We start from the raw sequence: 18,257 nt of genomic DNA on the forward strand, positions 1-18,257 counted from the left end.
CACTTACTCATACATATTCAGCTCGAAGTCCTTTGACCCTGACACTGTTCCTCTCAAATGGGACCCTGTAGAGCTGCTTCATGGTGATGTTGTGTTTTCCCAAGATGCGTCTGATGGTGGTGATGCTCACATGGTTTATGTTGTTGAACACTTGCCTGTCTGCAAGTATTTTCTGTCGTAGCTGGTGGAGACGGATGGCATTGTCTGCCCTCACTAGGTCCACAACGGCAAGTTCCTGTTGTGTGAACAGGCGTTGGCGTCCTCCCCCAGAAGGTCTTCTAGTCATTCTAGAGAAATACAACCACAAATTGTCATCGGTTTGCTTCTTTTTCTTACAGTACTTTACTATACTGTATCATCCACTGTACTGAAACATCTCAATATAAGTAATCATGGTATGTTTCACAAAAATTACCACTTTGGCTGCAAAAGGAGCATTAGCACCCTGCAATACCCTGTACACGTGATGTGGTAATGTGATATACTGTAGTACAGTGCTGTAAATACCATCTGAGTAGTAGAAGGTAGAGAGGTGAAGACATACCTGTTTTCTAGTCGGAATGTTCTTATTACAGATGCCACTGTGAAGCGGCTTAGATGTGGGTGGACTCTCTGCCCAGCTTCCCTCATAGTCAGACCATGGTTGATGACATGGTCCACCAAAGTTGCTCTTATATCATCAGAAATAGGGGTCTCCTCCTCCTCCTCCTCCTCCTCCTCCTCCTCCTCCTCCTCCTCCTCCTCCAAAAACTGTAAGCACAATTTTGAAAACAGGTCCCGGTTTGTCAAAACACTACACACAATTAGCACAACACTTCAGATAATTTGCTAAATGGAACACTTTTGTCAAAACTGTACACGACTTCATAAAAACAATATTTTGTTACGAAACACACACATTTCATATGACTTCAATCTTTTTGAACCAGTTACACACTGCTGTTGCTAACCTAAAACACTTTTAGCAAGTCTAATTCTCAGTGATTAGAGTACTGTAAATGAAGTACACAGAGAAAGTGCGACTATACAATAGTTCACCAAACACTACACAAGACCAATGCTGCAGAGTGCAGACTGAGGAAAATATCATTTATTTCTCTCCATATACCCAAATCAGTCAACATGTCAACATGGAGAATCACAACAAAACATGTCCCAGTTTTCATGCTACTACAGTAGTGTGCATAACACTGTTAGCTCAGCAAACAGACAAACGTAAAATACTGTATCCAGTACAGGTTACAATTACAGTAAATGACAATTACAACAAACAAAAAATAATCTGAAAAAAATGACAATATTGTACAGAAAATACTACAGTAAACATACTATACATTATCTCTTCGCCTAGCTGGATCTGGCCAGAGAATTTCATCAACATCACAAGCAATATCCTCATTAGCAAGAAAACGCGGGAAGAACTGTCTTGAATGTCGAATCCATCCTTGCACAGCTGCGGCGTCGACTCGATCACAGGTGTCCTCCATGGCCTGAATGAGGAGTACCTGAACCTGGGGCTGGAGATCGTAAACCTTCCACCACCATGCAGAGAAAAACTCTTCGATAGGGTTTAGAAACGGAGAGTATGGTGGAAGGTATAGTACTATCAACTGTGGTGTTGAAACCAGTTCTGGACCAGAGCAGAGCAGTGGAATGACACATTGTCCCAGATGACAGTGTATTGCATCTGTTGCATTGCATTACCTGCTGTAACGATGTGGCGCAGAATGTGAGGTGTGTTGAAAGGGCCCATTTTGGCATGACGGAAGAGAACCCCATGCTGTGAAATGGCAGCGCAAAGGGTGACGTTACCCCCACGTTGCCCTGGGACATTGATTATAGCCCTGTGGCCAATGATATTTCTGCCTCTCCTTCTTGCTTTTGTGAGGTTGAACCCTGCCTCATCAATATATATGAATTCATGCAGGATTTCCTCAGCATCCATCTGTAAAACTCTCTGATATACAGTGAAAGACAAGATTGTGTAGTTCAGGATATAGGTCTAGCATACAGTCAATGTAAAAAAGTCATGTGTGCAGTATGCAATATCACAGTGCTAAAGTGAACAATACAAACCTCCACATACTCATGCCGCAGCCGTTTGACCCTCTCTGAATTCCGCTCAAAAGGCACTTGATAAAGTTGTTTCATTTGAACCTGATGTCTTTTCAGGATGCGTGCCTGTGTTGACTGAGAGACCTGATGGACATTATTGAAAATGGCATGGTCACCGATAATGTTTGCTTGTAGTTCTCTGAGCCTGATAGCATTATTGACCAAAACCATGTTCATTATCTCTCTCTCTAGTTCTTGCGTGAATATGGGCCCCCTTCCTCCTTGTCATTCCCGACCCTTAATCCTATGTAGAGGATAATACATGCAACTTACTGTACAATGTCACAGGAAGGGGTATCACAAGTGCTGATATGGTGCATACAATAAGCGGCTGATTACTGTAACTGTAGACAGATCATCTTTTACCTGTTTTCCTGTCGAAACGTCCTTATGCCCCTGTATATCTGCTAAGATTTGGCTGAACTCTCAGTCCAGCCTCCCTCAGCGTCAATCCGTGGTTCACAACATGGTCCACTAGTGTTGCACGAATGTCATTTGATAAGTTTGGTCCTCTTCTTCTTTGTGCACATTCTCCTCCTGCTTCAGGTCTTCCTCGACCTCCTCCTCCTCCTCCTCCTCCTCCTCCTCCTCCTCCTCCAGACGAGCATGTGAATGTAAGAACAATTTTGACTGCAGTACACTACACGCAACATTGTTTCCCAGTGTACTGGATAACACCATATTGACTGATTTTTTTTTTTTAACCTAGCAAAGACCAGAAGAAGGGGGAGAAACATCATTGGCCACAGCCCACAGAGCCATTATAGATGTTCCTAGCCAACGTGGTGGGAACAACACAATGTGCGCTGCCATGGTGTCCTCCACCGTCATGCCAACCTTTGACCATACAACACAGCCCATATTCTCACATTTCTGGACAGACTCCACAACATTCTCATACAGCCAGAGCGTATGAATGATGCAGACCATCAAAGAAACCGGTACGTTGTAGTATGGGACAATGTGAGCTTTCATCGTGCAGCCCCAGTCCAAAACTGGTTTGCTGACCACCCACCATTTCTCGTGCAATACCTCCCACCATACTCACCATTTCTGAACCCCATAGAAGAGTTCTTTTCGGAAGAGTTCTTTTCCACCTTTGGTGGAAGGTATACGACCGACAGCCCTTTGTGCGCATGCCTCTTGTGCAGGCTATGGAAGAGGCATGTGATGAGATTGATGTGGGTGCGATTCAGAGATGGATAAGGCACTCAAGGCACTTCTTCCCTCGATGTCTGGCAAGGGAAGATATTGCCTGTGATGTGGATGAGGCATTGTGGCCAGATCCAGCTGTGCGGCAAGATTTTTTCAAAAAGATTTTCTTTTTCAGTTGTTTTTTTTTTTTTTTTGAGCATATTTTTGTTCAGTCCAATGTAAATATATCTGCTGTGCATATGTTGCACTGACTTGTTTGGTGAAAATAAACAAATAAATAAATAAATAAATAAATGTTTCAACAGCATATGTGTATCTGCAAATATTTCGTTGCATGTGAACAATCTGAAGAATTTTCTACAATTTGAACTATTTTAGTATTTTGGCAAAGCATAGGCTACTAAAGATGAAAGTGCTTTTCATTATGCCTAACAGTGTGTAGACAAACATCTGGTAATATGAAGTGTGTGCCATTTCGTGCAAAAGTTTTCATAATGCTATAGTTTTGGTTGCATTGCTTAATTTTGCAGGATATATTAGGTATTTCGCAGTTTGGGTGTGTGGTTTTGTGAATTGTGTTAAGTAATTTGATAAAAACCAGCAGTTTTTAGTTTGCAAAATTGTGTATTAGTAATTGGGGGGAAAAAACTGTAAATGCAGGGGATATTCTTTTCATTTTTAGTATCTCACTTCCCAAAGGTCTCCACAAGGTGACCCACGAACACGCGCACCAGCACTCTGGCACACATACAGAACGCGCGAGCGCGGCAGCGCGCACGACAAGCCCCACCTAGAGGAATTGTGGGAAGACATGGCAGCTTCCGCTGTTTGTGTTCACGGAATTTCCGTACTGAACAACAGTCACTAAATTAATAGTTTAGTTGACATCATAACTCAATAAGTGTTGCGGTTCGGTTTGTTTCGGGATGGAGGAGAGCGGCAGTGTGGACAGTGTGGAATCGCTGTGCAGGTATCAACAGAAAACACACTCTCTATGTGAATATGTAATGTATAATTTCACGCTGGCTTTTATATAATGTTTTTGAAACTTCTTGACAAGCGCAGCCGCTAACTGTCTTCACTTCACTGTCAGAAGGGATCGTTGACCCAGAAATTCTGCCATTATTTACTAACCATTATGTTGCTCCAAACACGTATGACACCACTTATTTTTATTTTATAGAAAAAAAGATGTAAAGATAGTGAATAATGACTGAGGCTGTCAGTCTCTAACATTCTGCATTGTATATTCCATGGAAGAAATAAAGTCAGTTTAAAATATACAGTCTTGGAACAACATGAGGGTGAGTAAATGATGAAAGAATGTTCATTTCTGAGTGAACCTTTCCTTTAAGATGAGTAAAGCTCATAGGTGTGCTTTAATCCGCCTTCATCCTCTAATGTCCTTTCAGCTCCACTACGACCCGCTCTGACCGTTCAAGTGGCACCAAAGTTTCAGACACTGAGCTGCGGGTCAGTCAGAACCAAAGTTCAGCCCAGCATTTATTTTTCTGTATTTAAAACTGATGTATGTTCTGAACTGTTACTATTACTAACCCTCATCTGTTACTTTTTCTTATTACAGAGTAAAGGAAGGACATTTGAAAAGGTATTAAAGTGTGAATGTGTGCAAAAGACTTGGATAAAGTTTCAGTTTATGTTCACTGATCATATTTTCCTGTATGCAGGTCTATAAAGACCCTGGTAAAGGCGAACTTCCTCTTCTGGAAGAGGAACTGGTTCAGGATGCCGGTATGTGTGGCACTTTATACTGACTGCTGTGCATCAGCTATTCTGATGGTTTTAATATATGCTTATTGTGTGCTTGTCCACAGCTAAAGACGTGACTTACATTTGTCCATTCATTGGGCCTGCTAGAGGATCTCTGACCGTCACTAACTACAGACTGTTCTTCAGGTGCACTGACAGGGTAAGAACCATGCACACATGCTGTTTCTGTACTTTTGGAGAGAATTTCTAAACTAAAGACTTATTTGTTTGTTAGGAGCCGGTGTTTGGGCTAGATCTGCCACTGGGAGTTTTGAGCAGAGTAGAGAAGATCGGAGCAGCGACTAGCAGAGGAGACGCCTCATACGTCCTCGTCTGCAAGGTTTGTGAATTTTTTGTACATTTTTTTGAAGAAGAAGACGACTTGACATTTAACTATACATATGTTTAAAAAAACAATAATTAAAAATAAAGCTGAAATAAAATATAATTATTGAATGAATTTTTTTATTTAAAATGAAAGATTTTGAGATAAAATTTACAAAAATGACAAACAAATAAAAAATAATTTAAAGCTAAATTGGAATATAAAAAAACTTTTTTTTTTTACTGAAAATATACGAATAAAGGCTACTTCAAAATATTACTAAATAATAAAACGGGGTGTTATTAAAAATAGTGTTATTTTAGTGTTGTTTATATACTAACAAAATAGTATATAAATAATACTAAAATAACACTGTTTGTGGTTGGCCAATGAAAATGTTGGCAGGGCAGGAAACTGGCCAGCAGAAAAAACCCTTACTGTTGAGTCCTGATACATTCTTTTCCCTGCATGTTTGCTCAATATGTGTCTTGTAGGATATGAGGAACCTGCGTTTTGTGCACAAGGAACCTGAGGACTCACTAAAGAAATCAGTGTTTGAGGTTCTGATGAAGTTTGCTTTTCCAGTGTCAAACAACATGGTGAGAAACATAAGATGACAAATAGCGTATATTATTCCAGCATACAGTTTAGTATGATTAATAAACCTAATTCAACAAAATCAGCATCAGCCTAAAAGTAATTAGAGCTCATAATCTCTCTCCTCTGTATCCCTCCTTTCTCTTTGTCTAGTCCCTCTTTGCATTTGAGTATAAGCAGGTGTTTCCTGAGAATGGATGGAGGGTGTATGATCCACTGGCTGAATACAAGAGACAGGTACGTTGTGTGTTTATTCATTCACCCCTTCAGAGGGACGAGGACTCTAATGTAAAGCAGGGGCGGCTTGTATCACCCTAAAAAGGTTTGTTTTGCAATAATGATGGCTGGGTGTACATTATCCCATGTATTACACAGTTACTTACCAAATAAATTAATATAAATGAATTAATATAAATAAAAATTAATAATGACAACAATAATAATATGAAATAGTGGTTTTATTCTACAATATTTCAATATTAATTTTTGATTTTATCACTTGGCAATAGTATAATAATAATAATATTAGTATATACTGTAATATAGTGTATATACATTATGTAAAATATGAAAAATATTTAATTTACATATAAATATATAATTTACAGTATTTTAACAATATTTTATTATTAGAAAAGAATGAGACTATGGAGTGATACAAGAGACATCTGGCACAGCTATGTAGGATATTGTAAATCAATTATACATTTTAGGGTCATTATACAAAACATATTTCACTGCAGAATCTGTGATTGACCAATAAGAAACAAGTATTTCAGAGAGTCGTGTTTTAAATATAAATAGGGTCTTCCGAATGAGAGCTGGAGGATCTCCAAAGTAAATGATCACTATGAGCTGTGTGATTCATACCCAGCGGTGCTAGTTGTGCCGGTAACAATCACTGACGAGGAACTGCGGCGCGTCTCCAGCTTCAGGGCCAAAGGACGCATTCCGGTCAGTGTCTTGAGACGTTTCTGAATCTTCACACTTCAGTTTGTGTGTGAGCAATAATTCATCCTCAGATCTCATCACTGAAGCCGCTGGCTCGTTCCGGTTTAGGTATTGTCATGGATCCACCCGGAGAGTCAGGCTGCAGTGGTTCGGTCCAGTCAGCCGATGGTGGGTCAGAATGGTCGACGCAGCAAAGAAGATGAGAAACTCCTTCAGGCCATCATGGACGCAAACGCACAATCACACAAACTGTTCATATTTGATTCCAGACCCAGTGTGAATGCTGCAGCTAACAAGGTAAACACTCACTTTCTTTTCAAGCGTGTGTTTTAAATGAAAGGGAAAGTTTTGACAGTTTGTGTTTTAGATGAAAGGAGGTGGGTATGAGAGTGAAGATGCTTATCAGAATGCAGAGCTGGTGTTTCTGGATATCCACAACATTCATGTAATGCGCGAGTCACTACGGAAACTGAAGGATGTCGTCTATCCCAACATTGAAGAATCTCATTGGTTGTCCAACCTCGAGTCCACACACTGGCTGGAGCATATTAAGGTGAGACAAGAGGGATCTCTTCATAATGTTTCTCACATGTTAAGAAACATAAGGATGATGAAGATGGCACTGATTGTGTGGTGTGTGTGTGTGTGTGTGTGTGTGTGTGTGTGTGTGTGTGTGTGTGTGTGTGTGTGTGTGTGTGTGTGTGTGTGTGTGTGTGTGTGTGTGTGTGTGTGTGTGTGTGTGTGTGTGTGTGTGTGTGTGTGTGTGTGTGTGTGTGTGTGTGTGTGTGTGATAGTTGATTCTGGCAGGAGCTTTAAGGATAGCCGACAAGGTGGAGTCTGGGAAAACCTCAGTGGTGGTTCATTGCAGTGACGGCTGGGACAGAACTGCTCAGCTGACCTCACTGGCCCTGATAATGCTGGACTCTCACTACAGAACCATACGAGGCTTTCAGATACTGGTGGAGAAAGAGTGGCTCAGCTTTGGACATCGCTTCCAACAGGTCAGGCAACTTACATGACAACAACAAACAAGACTGTAAGGGGATACAATGTTTGCTCTTTTCCAAATTCCTTACTTGTTAACTCATTCACTATTTACTATATAATGAATGCTTCATAGTGCATCATATAAGTGCACTGGTGTCTACTCTGGGCACATACTGTGATTTTTAATGTGTTGCACTACTGAAAAGTCTTAAATTAAGTCAAAATAAAGTTGCTAGATTAACTTTATTTTGCCTTTCCCAATTAAATAAAGTGGTTTCATTTTCAAATATCATATGACAAATATCATTAGACATTCTCAGCATTATAAACGGAAATGATGAAGAGAAGAGATAACACTGGTGTTATACACTAGCTATATTACATGCTTTTCTAACTGAACATCAGCATTACTGAAAATTATCAGTTTTTTTCCAAATTATATCTAAATGGAGAATTCAACATCATTTGCCAGGCTGCAACATAAAATAAATACTAGTGGCTATTTTTTTAACAAAAGGACGAGCCACTCAACATGTCCCTCCCTGATGTTTCAGTGGAAATTACATCAAAACATTGAATAACGCTGTGCTTTTCAAGGCACTTCAGTAGAACTTTTAAAAATTGCATATGTACATTACAATTCAAAAGGGGTCAGTAAGATTTTAAAAAAAAAAGAAATTAATACTTTTTTTTCAGCATGGACTTTTTTAGCTTTCTATTCATCAAAGAATACTGAAAAAATTCTATCACAGTTCCCAAAGAAATATTAAGCAGCAGAACTGTTTTTAACATTGATAATAAGAAATGTTTCTTGAGCTCCAAATCTGTATATTATAATGATTTCTGAAGGATCATGTGACACTGGAGTAATGATGCTGAAAATTCAGCTTTGCATCACTGGAATAAATGGCATTTTAAAATATATTAAAATAGAGAGTTATTATAAATTGTAATAATATTTCACAATATTACTGTTTTACTGATCAAAATAAATGTAGCCTTAGTGAGCATAAGAGACTTAGTTCAAAAATATATAATAAAAATCATATTGACCCCAATGTTTTGAAAGGTATTAAATACAGCAGCATGTCAAATATTGAAATAATAACATTCAAAAACAAAAAAGATCCATGTTTTGTAATTATTTTAAGTCACTTTGCTCATTATTTGCTCTACTAGATGAAGTAAAAGAGGCTACTAGCATTCATATTTTTAAAAAGCGGGTTAAGACATATCTTTAAGACAAAGTTGCTTAGACAAAGTGTTGTAATATAACAAAGCTGTGTGTAAGTCAGTTTTATGTTCTATTTTACATTCAAATTTTTTCTCAGGTTTTTTTTTTATTTTTTATATCGATATTGAGATCAAACTATATTGCCAATTTACTTTATTTTACACTCTGAACCTTTATAGTTGTTTTACGAATATTTGTATATTTACATTGTGTGATTGTATTATTTGATTTTATGCATGTGATGCACTTTGAGTTGCATTCTATGTATGAAAAGTGCTATACAAATAAATGTTTATTATTATTATTATTATGAATACAGTACATGATCATTTTTGTGTATGTAGCGAGTAGGTCATGGTGATAAGAATCACACAGATGCAGATCGCTCTCCGATCTTCCTGCAGTTCATTGACTGTGTCTGGCAGATGACAAGACAGGTTAGTGCAAAACACCCCACAGTTCCATTGGCCGACCTGCCTAATTCTTCAGTGTATTGCTATGATCTGTCTCTGTATGAGTAATAAATATTTGTGTCTCTGTGTTTGTAGTTTCCTGCAGCTTTCGAGTTCAATGAGAATTTCCTCATAACAATACTGGATCACCTCTACAGCTGCCTTTTTGGCACATTTCTGTGTAACAGTGAGCAGCAAAGACTCAAAGAGGTGAGAGCGAGCCTACTCTTAGGTATAAATGTTTGCACACTTAGAATGTATGTAATTTAACAGTAAGAATATGAATGTTTAATGGATCAGGACATAATTTGGTAGATGCTATTATCTTTAACTTACAGCGAATGAACCGTGTTTCGGCCACAATAAGGGTCATTTCAAAACTTTGAGATTTGTTCTTATTTATAAACAAGCATATATAACTGTGTGTGGGTCTAAGGGACTGTCTGTTTTTGTGTTTAGGAAGTCCCGAAGCGCACGGTGTCTGTATGGTCATTTGTGAACAGTCAGCTAGAGGAGTTTGTGAATCCGCTGTACGTACACTACCCCTCCCACGTTCTCTTCCCCACCGTCGGTATACGACACCTCCAGCTCTGGGTCTCCTACTACATACGCTGGAATCCTCGCATGCGGCCACAGGTACACACGTGTGAATGGTTTTTAAATTAATGTGCAGGTGCAGAAATTATTAGGTTCATTTTCTGATTCTTCCAGATTGTTCTCACAATCTTCTGATGTTTAAAAGATAATAATGTGTGTACTAGAGGTGTCCGTCACTACAAAACATCTAAGTATCTGTTGGTTTAACTAACAGGACTAGATTCTTCCATCTTTAAACCCAGCTATTTTGTTTTGATTGTCAGTAAATATTACTCTATGATGTAATTAGATGGATTTTATTATCCATCACCTAAACATCTGACATTTTTGGTATCATTTAAAGACCTTATATTAGTTAATAATGGGTCTTGAAAGTCACTGTTTGATTAAAAATGTATTTTAGGAGCCCGTCCATCAGCGCTACAAAGAGCTGCTAGCAAAACGGGCAGAGCTTCAGAAGAGGGTGGAAGAGCTTCAGCGCGAGGCGGCCAATCGTACGGCCTCGTCATCCTCCGAGAGGGCGGGGTCTCCTACACGCTCCATCACACCTGTTCAAACCTTTGTATAAGTGCTCGACAGCTTTGAGGAATGTAGATCGCCACACACCACGTGAGCGTCACACGGTTCTCATGTTACTTGCAGTGATGCACAACTGATGTAAATTCACACACTAACATTCACCTCGCTGCTACAAGCTGGGTGGATGGAAGAAGCTTTTAATCACTAAAACTGTTGGATACTAGTATTATATTAATACATTTATTAAGACTAGTGAAGCATTAATACATGTTAGAAACATATTAGGGCTTGTACTGAATGAACTGTATGTAATAGAACATGACGAAAGCGTTGTGATGTTACTGGGATTCTGTCTGCATCATCTTGATGCGGAGGGAAATTGAGGCGAGTCTTTCTAGCCTCAGGGTTTTATGTACAGAGTTCTGTCTTTACTTGAAATTCCTAACTTTCTTGGGCTTGATAAAGATGACACTATCTAATCATGTTATGAGTCATATAGAATATGCTCTATAATCTAACTTTTGCTTATACATTAACATTATTGACCAATAAAGTGTATTGACACTAATTAAATGGAACTCTGTTGTCAGTCGTCACCAATCCGGTGGTGCTGTGATACAGCTAATCCACAGCTATGTCATGCAGTTATAATTGAGCTAGAGCTTTTTGAGTTTTTGTGTAGTTAGGCTGCAGTCTGTCCGATTATACATGACACAACGTGTAATTTAATATTTGAAAGATTAAATGCATGTTATGCATTACCTTATAATGTGCAAAGTGCCAAAGTCAATAGCTTGATTAAAGTGTGCACAATCACATTATCTAGGTCTTTTAGTTTCACTTTTCAAAGAATTGCCATAAGATTTTAGTCGGACTAAAGCGTTTACGTTGTAAACTTTTTAAAGTGCATGTGAATGTCAATGAATCAGTGTTTAAAACTATTTAAGAAATGTGTTAATTGAAATAAAGCTGAAATAAAATATACATGAAAAACTTCAATAAAAAAAAATAAATATAATCCTTACATGGCAAATAACAGAAATAAGTTCAAGTACTAAAATGAATATAACTAAAAAATAAATTTTAGCTTAAAAAAAATTACCAAAGCATGTAACAAAATTACTAAAAACTTTTAACTAAAATTACAATGAAAACGGAATACTAAAATAAAAGGCTAATTCAAATGGTTAATAAATACTACATTAGTATATAAATAAAAACCAAAATAACACTGCAATGAATGCACTGCATCCAACCAAGCTTTCAAATGTCAATTATCAAGCGTCTGATTTACCTAACGACTTAAATCATGGCCCCACTGTTGTCCTCCTTCAGCTGCTGTTTTATTGTTGAATGAAAGGTGGGGCTGGCTCTTTTCCGAAAGTTCATTCCAGTCGTACATCGCTATAACATTAATCACGGTTCGAGCCCCAGCTCCTGTCCTTTCTGTGTGGAGTTTGTGTGATTTCCCAGTGTCAGTGTGGGTTTCCCCCACAGTCCAAAGACATGCAGGTTAGATGGATTGGATATATCAAATTGGCCATAGGAATATGTGCGAGTGAGTGTGTCCCAGAACTCTCAGTGTTTTGTCAGGAAGGGCATCCGGCATAAACCCTATGCCAAATCTAATGCGTGTGCTGATAATTCCGATGAAGTGGACCCTGCAAGTGAGCGGGACTAACACTAAGAAAATATATATTGCTATACCATTTGTCAAGTAGCACATGCTTTTAATCTATAGCAAATGTGAGAAAACATGGAGTTAAAACCCACTAAAAGGTTTTTAATCACTCATCATAATGTCATACATGTTCCCAGTTTGCATTTGGCAAGTAAAATCAACTCCCCAAACAGACTGTTTATTTACACATTATCACATTCAGTTACATTTTTTAAATGACTCCATATCTGTAGAGAAGTTATTTTTATAAAAACCATGAAAGTACATAAATACAAGTTTATTTACAGTATTTATGTTGGTTTGAATTCCTGTGTGTCTGTGAGCTAGTGGCCCTGCTCTCTCTGTCCTTCACCACTTCCCCCTCTTGCTCCAGTCTTTAGGAGTGAAATGCAAGCATTTGGGATCAATGCGGAGGTGGCGTTTCTGCATGGCACGCTCGTGGCCTTCCACTATGTCCTCGGACAAGGTGAGGATATATTGACCCTGCGAGGGAAGAGAGCAAAATCAATCACCCTGAAAGACCCCTTCAGTATCTGAGTTAGCAAAGAATATAGCTAATTACTCCTTTTCATTGGAAGTGATTTCTTACCTTATAATAATTGATGAGGTTGAGGTATTGAAGAGTTGATATCACATCCTCTTTCTTGACACTCGTGATCTCGCTAATTTCACTAAGAACAACAAAAGCGAGAACACTGCTAGAACTTTGTGCCTACAAAGTATTTCTTTAGTACAACACAAAGAGTTGGGCACATACTTGATGGTGATCTGTGGCCGTTCTCCATTCTCTGATTTGAGGTCCATGAGTATCTCCAGAATGGTCTGGGACCAGTATGAGCGGTAGGAGAGCAGGCCCAAATCGGACAGAGGTTTCTCTGGGGTACCCGTCTTTCCTTCCACCTTTGAGAGCTCGTAACCTTGGAAGCAGAGATGTGAAACAGGGGCTATGACATTTAGAGCTTCTTATATTTCACAAATAAAATTGAGGCATAAAATATTGACTGAAAATTAAGCAAAAATCTTACCATACTAACCCAATTTGACTAGTCCTAAAGAACTGTAAAATTACTCACTGAACTCAATTAGTAGTTTTCCATAGCCTCTTCTCTGATAAGGTGGTAACGTCAGAATACAGGCCACATTATAGTCTTCTGTTGATTCTTTCTCCTTTAATAAGAGAGTAAAAAAGACATTAAAGTCATTATGAAACAGAAGTTACAATAGTCTTTTCTTCCTTATTGTGATGTATATTCGAGTGAAACAGCTTCTCGAACAAGACAAAATGTAGGCAGTGACTTGATTTTGTCCATCTGGAATGTGGTTTGCTATTGCTGTGATGGTTGTCAGACCAGTAAACACGTCATCAGAGAAGAGATGTCATTGCAAGAGGGAGGGAAAGTTATTTTGATTAAAGAGGGCACATTCATTTTAAAATAAATAATCACGTCCCAGATAAATCATTTATATTACATTCTTCAAAATTCCATAAAAAAAAACAAGAATTATCCATTTTGATTTCATGGTGAATTTAAGTGGCCTCAGAGTATTTGGTCACTTTATATTAGAGAATATCAAAACAAGAGGAATTAATTTGAAATAAACATAGCACAAGCGAATGTTTGAAGAATTAAAAGGCAAACAACAGATGCCAGCAGAGAGGGAATATACCTTTGAGAAGTAGCCAACTATATGGAAACCCTTTGAGTCATACTCCGTCATAACATAGAAGAGGAAAGGATCCGTGTCGTAGTACAGGGTCTTGTGGTCCAGGAAGCATTTGGCCAATAAACACAAATTTTGGGAATATGCCTGTGCAGCAAAAAAGAATCACAGATTTAAAAGACCATCAAGAGACCACATAGATGTACAGTACATACTTGCAGTGCACAGGACATTATTAGTGGAGGGGGGAAAAAAATTACACACCTTGTTTTTCCTGCCATCTATTTCAAAAAAGGAGATGGTTCCTTTGCGGTAGATCTCATTTCCTGGAGGATGCCGAAGGTTGCATTTTGTCTGTATAGGTTACAGGGGGAGTAATTGTATATTAAATGTAGTGGAAATTATACAAAAGGCATGTAAAACTATATAATAAAAGCTATTTAAAGATATGGTCATATTTATTATTGTCCAGCGAAATTTAGTGGGTCATTTCAATAGGAATCCTCCATGCTATTGAGAGTTTCGCCTGAGGGTGGAAATGTTCAACAGAAAGCTGCTTCGTTTGAAAGTGTGAGCCACTGACAATGGACTTTTTACTGCCCGTGAAATTTCACCAATGTGACCACACCTTAAGCTTAAGTCTTGAAACTACTCTTACCAGGTGTCTTTGAAGACATTTGAGGCTCTTGAGGTATTTGAGACAGAATTCACAGAGGTAGAGAATGGGCAGAGAGGTGAGCTCCTGTGAGTATGGAGAGAAGTACCAAGGCTTCAGCCTGTGCCGGCCCAGCTCTATACAGTTTATGTTTTTCATTCGCGTCACAATGTCATCATGACTGCGGTCCGACACCAAACTACCGGTCATGCGCGGGGCAGATGGGATTCCATCTGAACTGTCCTGAGAGTCCTGAGATCAGAGAGTAGTGTTAGGGAGAATTACATCGATAACATGAATGTCTTTCATATTTAAAAATGTTTGTGGGTTTTATGTAAACTGTTTTGTTTTTCATTGTTATGAATGTCAGGTTTTCCTGATTTCCTTTATAGTGATAAATGTATACTGCATTTACAGAATCCATTGTATCAAGAAACATCTTTAACAGCCCAAAGCCTCTATTCTGGCAAGGCACTCAACAAAGCAAAGGGAAGTAAATGAGCCAGACCTCTCCTGGCAGCAAATAGACGGTGGAGCAGCGGGGACTGTTATTCTGGAACACCTTTACCATCTAGAAAAACACAAGGGGTTGCAATAATTTAGGACACTTTAGAGGAGGAAGGTAGTTGATGGAGCAGAAAGAGTTATATTTATTTGGAAAACATCTGATGGATTTGGTTTTGATTGGAAATCAGGTACAGACTTGCTATCTCATTGGTAGCCAGTGTGGGTTTTTAAAGTAAAACTTTGCATAGCACAGAATTTGTATAACATAATAAACATTAAGTTCCTTCATGAGAAATAAAGGAAATGTGAAGTGCCTAACAATCTAATTCTTAACATCTTACAGCAATATGTTCTTGCCAAATAACAATAAAATAGGTGATGTTTAATTTTAAGCTGCAGGACTTACCTCATCTGTCCCGCCACAATTTTTTCTTTTTCTCCCAGGCTGAGGAGGAATGAGATGACGCTGAATGGACATTGTGCCATTCTTCCAGGTGGAAGAAGCAGAGGAAATAAAGAAAGGTTTGATTGTTAAATGATATTCAAAATTACTTTAGGCCTATACTTACAACTTAATAATAATAATAAGGATTATTATTGTTGTTGTTTTGCAAGAAGAGACACACTGTCTTAAATTGTTTTAAAGTAATTTCTTACTGTTGTTAGAGAGGTGAGTGGTTCATGCTCCTCTCTGGATTTGATGCTGAAAGGGGAATCTCTAATTGTTGGATATACAGAGGCCTGACTCGCCTCTGCAGAACCAGGAAGTGAAGGCACTGGAGTCGCTGCGGTCACTTGTGTTGCCAAAGAGACTGACTCTGCTTTCCTTTTCTGTAAGATCAAACAGAAACGAGTGATACTTTTTAATCTTTAAAAGGCACTAAAATCCATCATATATGAAAACATAACCATGAGTGAACACCTGCCACTTACCTCATGAAAATAACTAAGGAGTAATGAGAATGACTAATGAGGTCTGGATGCATTGAGAGCTTTTCCATAAAGATTGCAAAATTAATAGATTTGCTTTCAAATTAATAAAACATCTTATTTGAAGGGATAGTTCACCCAAAAATGAAAATTCATGTCACCCTCATGTCATTCCAAACCTGTAAGATGGGTGAAGTTGGTGAACTATCCATTTAATTCCCTGTGCAACAAATATTAACAACGTATCGGCTATCTAAAATGTGCATTTCAAAGTTTCAATCTCATGTAATGCCTTTAACAATGCTACCATTATTGTGGGATAAATATCTTTAAATTATGTCACACAAAAGGTTCTGCAATCTGCAGTTGAAATTGAGATGAGGCAAAAACTGCTTCCCTCACACTGTTTGGAAAGTGTATATTGAGTTTATTCAAACTAGTCTTTAATTCAGCCCATTCGCCGTAAACTCTTGTAGGACAGATTGATCAGTAAAATACAATGGGCAGGGTTCGTCTGTACCGGTGTGGGGAGGGTTTTGCCTCTTGAAGGAGCTGAAGCAGACTGACCGTGGAGATCTAGACTCTTCTTCTAAATTTAAACAGAAAGTAACAAGATGGTAAATGGACTGAAAAGCATGCAAATTTGAACAAAAACTGTGAATGTTATATCTTTTTATCATTGATGTGGTGGAGTTTTGTTTCTACATTTAGTGTCACTGGGTACAAAGTAGATTCTCTTACCACGTCTCTCTCTGGGGAGCTCGGCCGAGACCCAGGCAGGCCATTCTTCATGGGAGTCTTCGCCTCCTTCTTGGGAAACTGGAGCTTTTTCATGTCCAGTCGGTCTGGAGTAACCCATTCGTCCAGGCGCTTATTGACTAACAACAAACAACAAATTTAGTTGAGTTTTTTCTTTCCAATTAATGGCTAAATAAATGGAATCATGCATTATATAAATATTAACACTATAGGAAAGAAATTAGGTAAGTGACCAAAGTATTTAGTCCGGCTGATAGTTAATACTCACAGTCAATATAGTGGACATAGTAAAGCTTTCTCCCAGGGATGTCTTTGACACTGAGAATTTCAGCCAAAGCTATGAAGAGACGAAATTATCTATTACTTTTGGACAAGCAAGCAGTTATATCCTTAAATATACGTATACTGCTATTTAGGTGAAGCTAGTTTTGCGCTCGCGACAAATGTTGTTTACATTCTATCCGCAGCTGTCAGGCTGATACTTACGCCATTCGTCTTCATTTTCTTGATTTTTTCGCAGCACAGGCAGTCGACAGCCCTCAGTGATCTCACCCTAAGAGGACATAACGCATTTATGAATCACATCGACCAACAAAGACAGGACAAATGTTATTTAAATCGCGAATAAGACAACATAAAAACCAACCGTCTGTCCAATACTCACCGAGTGATCCGCCATCTTTTTATCTGGCGCACAGAATTGTGCGTTATAATAAAACGCCAGTCGCGTTTATTTTGCATCGAGTGACGCGCTGAACCATAATAGATAATAAAGGTTTTATTCACATGGGGAAAAGAGTGTAGAAAAAAACACATAAGAACCAAATACAAAATAACCTACTAAAGATTACATTTACATGAAACCCATAACGTTTAGATACATAAGAGTTTCATGCGCATGCAATCTTTAGTATTTTGTATTTGGTTCTTTTGTGTGTGTGTGTGTGTGTGTGTGTGTGTGTGTGTATATATATATATATATATATATATATATATATATATATATATATATATATATATATATATATATATATATATGAGCATCAAATCATCATATTAGAATGATTTCTGAAGGATCATGTGACAGTGAAGACTGGAGTAATGATGCTGAAAATTCAGCTTTGATCACAGGAATAAATTACACTTTACTGTATATTCACATAGAAAACAGCTGTTTTAAATTGGAATAATATTTCACAATATTGCTGTTTTTGATTGTATTTTTAATCAAATAAATGCAGCCTTGGTGAGCAGAAGATACTTCTTTTAAAAACATTAAAAATCTTATTGACCCCAAACTTTTGAACGGTAATATGTATATATATATATATATATATATATATATATATATATATATATAT

At 38.0% G+C, this 18,257-nt stretch overlaps 2 protein-coding genes across 2 annotated transcripts; one reads left to right on the forward strand and one right to left on the reverse strand.

Annotated features, from left to right (window-relative positions):
- Window positions 1–4,013: 4,013 nt before the first annotated feature.
- mtmr2 (myotubularin related protein 2) lies at window positions 4,014–11,839 on the forward strand. Its single transcript, XM_079871262.1, has 16 exons — window positions 4,014–4,240; window positions 4,683–4,743; window positions 4,856–4,879; window positions 4,959–5,022; window positions 5,106–5,200; window positions 5,276–5,380; window positions 5,860–5,964; window positions 6,116–6,199; window positions 6,767–6,916; window positions 7,022–7,210; window positions 7,281–7,466; window positions 7,708–7,914; window positions 9,479–9,571; window positions 9,683–9,796; window positions 10,046–10,222; window positions 10,587–11,839. Exons 1-16 carry the CDS (start codon window positions 4,197–4,199, stop codon window positions 10,749–10,751), a joined length of 1,863 nt encoding a protein of 620 aa, XP_079727388.1. The 5' UTR covers window positions 4,014–4,196; the 3' UTR covers window positions 10,752–11,839.
- Window positions 11,840–12,408: 569 nt separating this feature from the next.
- On the reverse strand, window positions 12,409–17,642 carry kat5a (K(lysine) acetyltransferase 5a). Its single transcript, XM_079873223.1, has 15 exons — window positions 17,561–17,642; window positions 17,383–17,449; window positions 17,165–17,233; window positions 16,879–17,015; window positions 16,658–16,726; window positions 15,865–16,038; window positions 15,614–15,694; window positions 15,209–15,271; window positions 14,704–14,952; window positions 14,310–14,399; window positions 14,052–14,192; window positions 13,457–13,550; window positions 13,141–13,300; window positions 12,973–13,054; window positions 12,409–12,866 (listed from the first exon to the last, which is right to left on the reverse strand). The coding sequence occupies exons 1-15, from the start codon at window positions 17,573–17,575 to the stop codon at window positions 12,732–12,734; spliced, it is 1,626 nt and encodes a 541-aa protein (XP_079729349.1). The 5' UTR covers window positions 17,576–17,642; the 3' UTR covers window positions 12,409–12,731.
- Window positions 17,643–18,257: the final 615 nt, after the last annotated feature.

The sequence above is a fragment of the Squalius cephalus genome (genome assembly GCF_949319135.1).
Source record: "Squalius cephalus genome assembly, chromosome: 5".
Classification (NCBI taxonomy): Eukaryota; Metazoa; Chordata; class Actinopteri; order Cypriniformes; family Leuciscidae; genus Squalius; species Squalius cephalus.

Bases quoted from the DNA above. Each gene is read 5' to 3' on its own strand.
- mtmr2 (XM_079871262.1), top strand. From the start codon at position 4,197: ATGGAGGAGAGCGGCAGTGTGGACAGTGTGGAATCGCTGTGCAG. The intron at 7,211-7,280 runs GTAAACACTCAC...TTTGTGTTTTAG, and splicing joins TGAATGCTGCAGCTAACAAG to ATGAAAGGAGGTGGGTATGA. The intron at 9,572-9,682 runs GTTAGTGCAAAA...CTGTGTTTGTAG, and splicing joins TCTGGCAGATGACAAGACAG to TTTCCTGCAGCTTTCGAGTT.
- kat5a (XM_079873223.1), bottom strand. The intron at 13,551-14,051 runs GTATATTCCCTC...CTCTTATTAAAG, and splicing joins TAGTTGGCTACTTCTCAAAG to GAGAAAGAATCAACAGAAGA. The intron at 13,301-13,456 runs GTGAGTAATTTT...TCTGCTTCCAAG, and splicing joins AAAACTACTAATTGAGTTCA to GTTACGAGCTCTCAAAGGTG.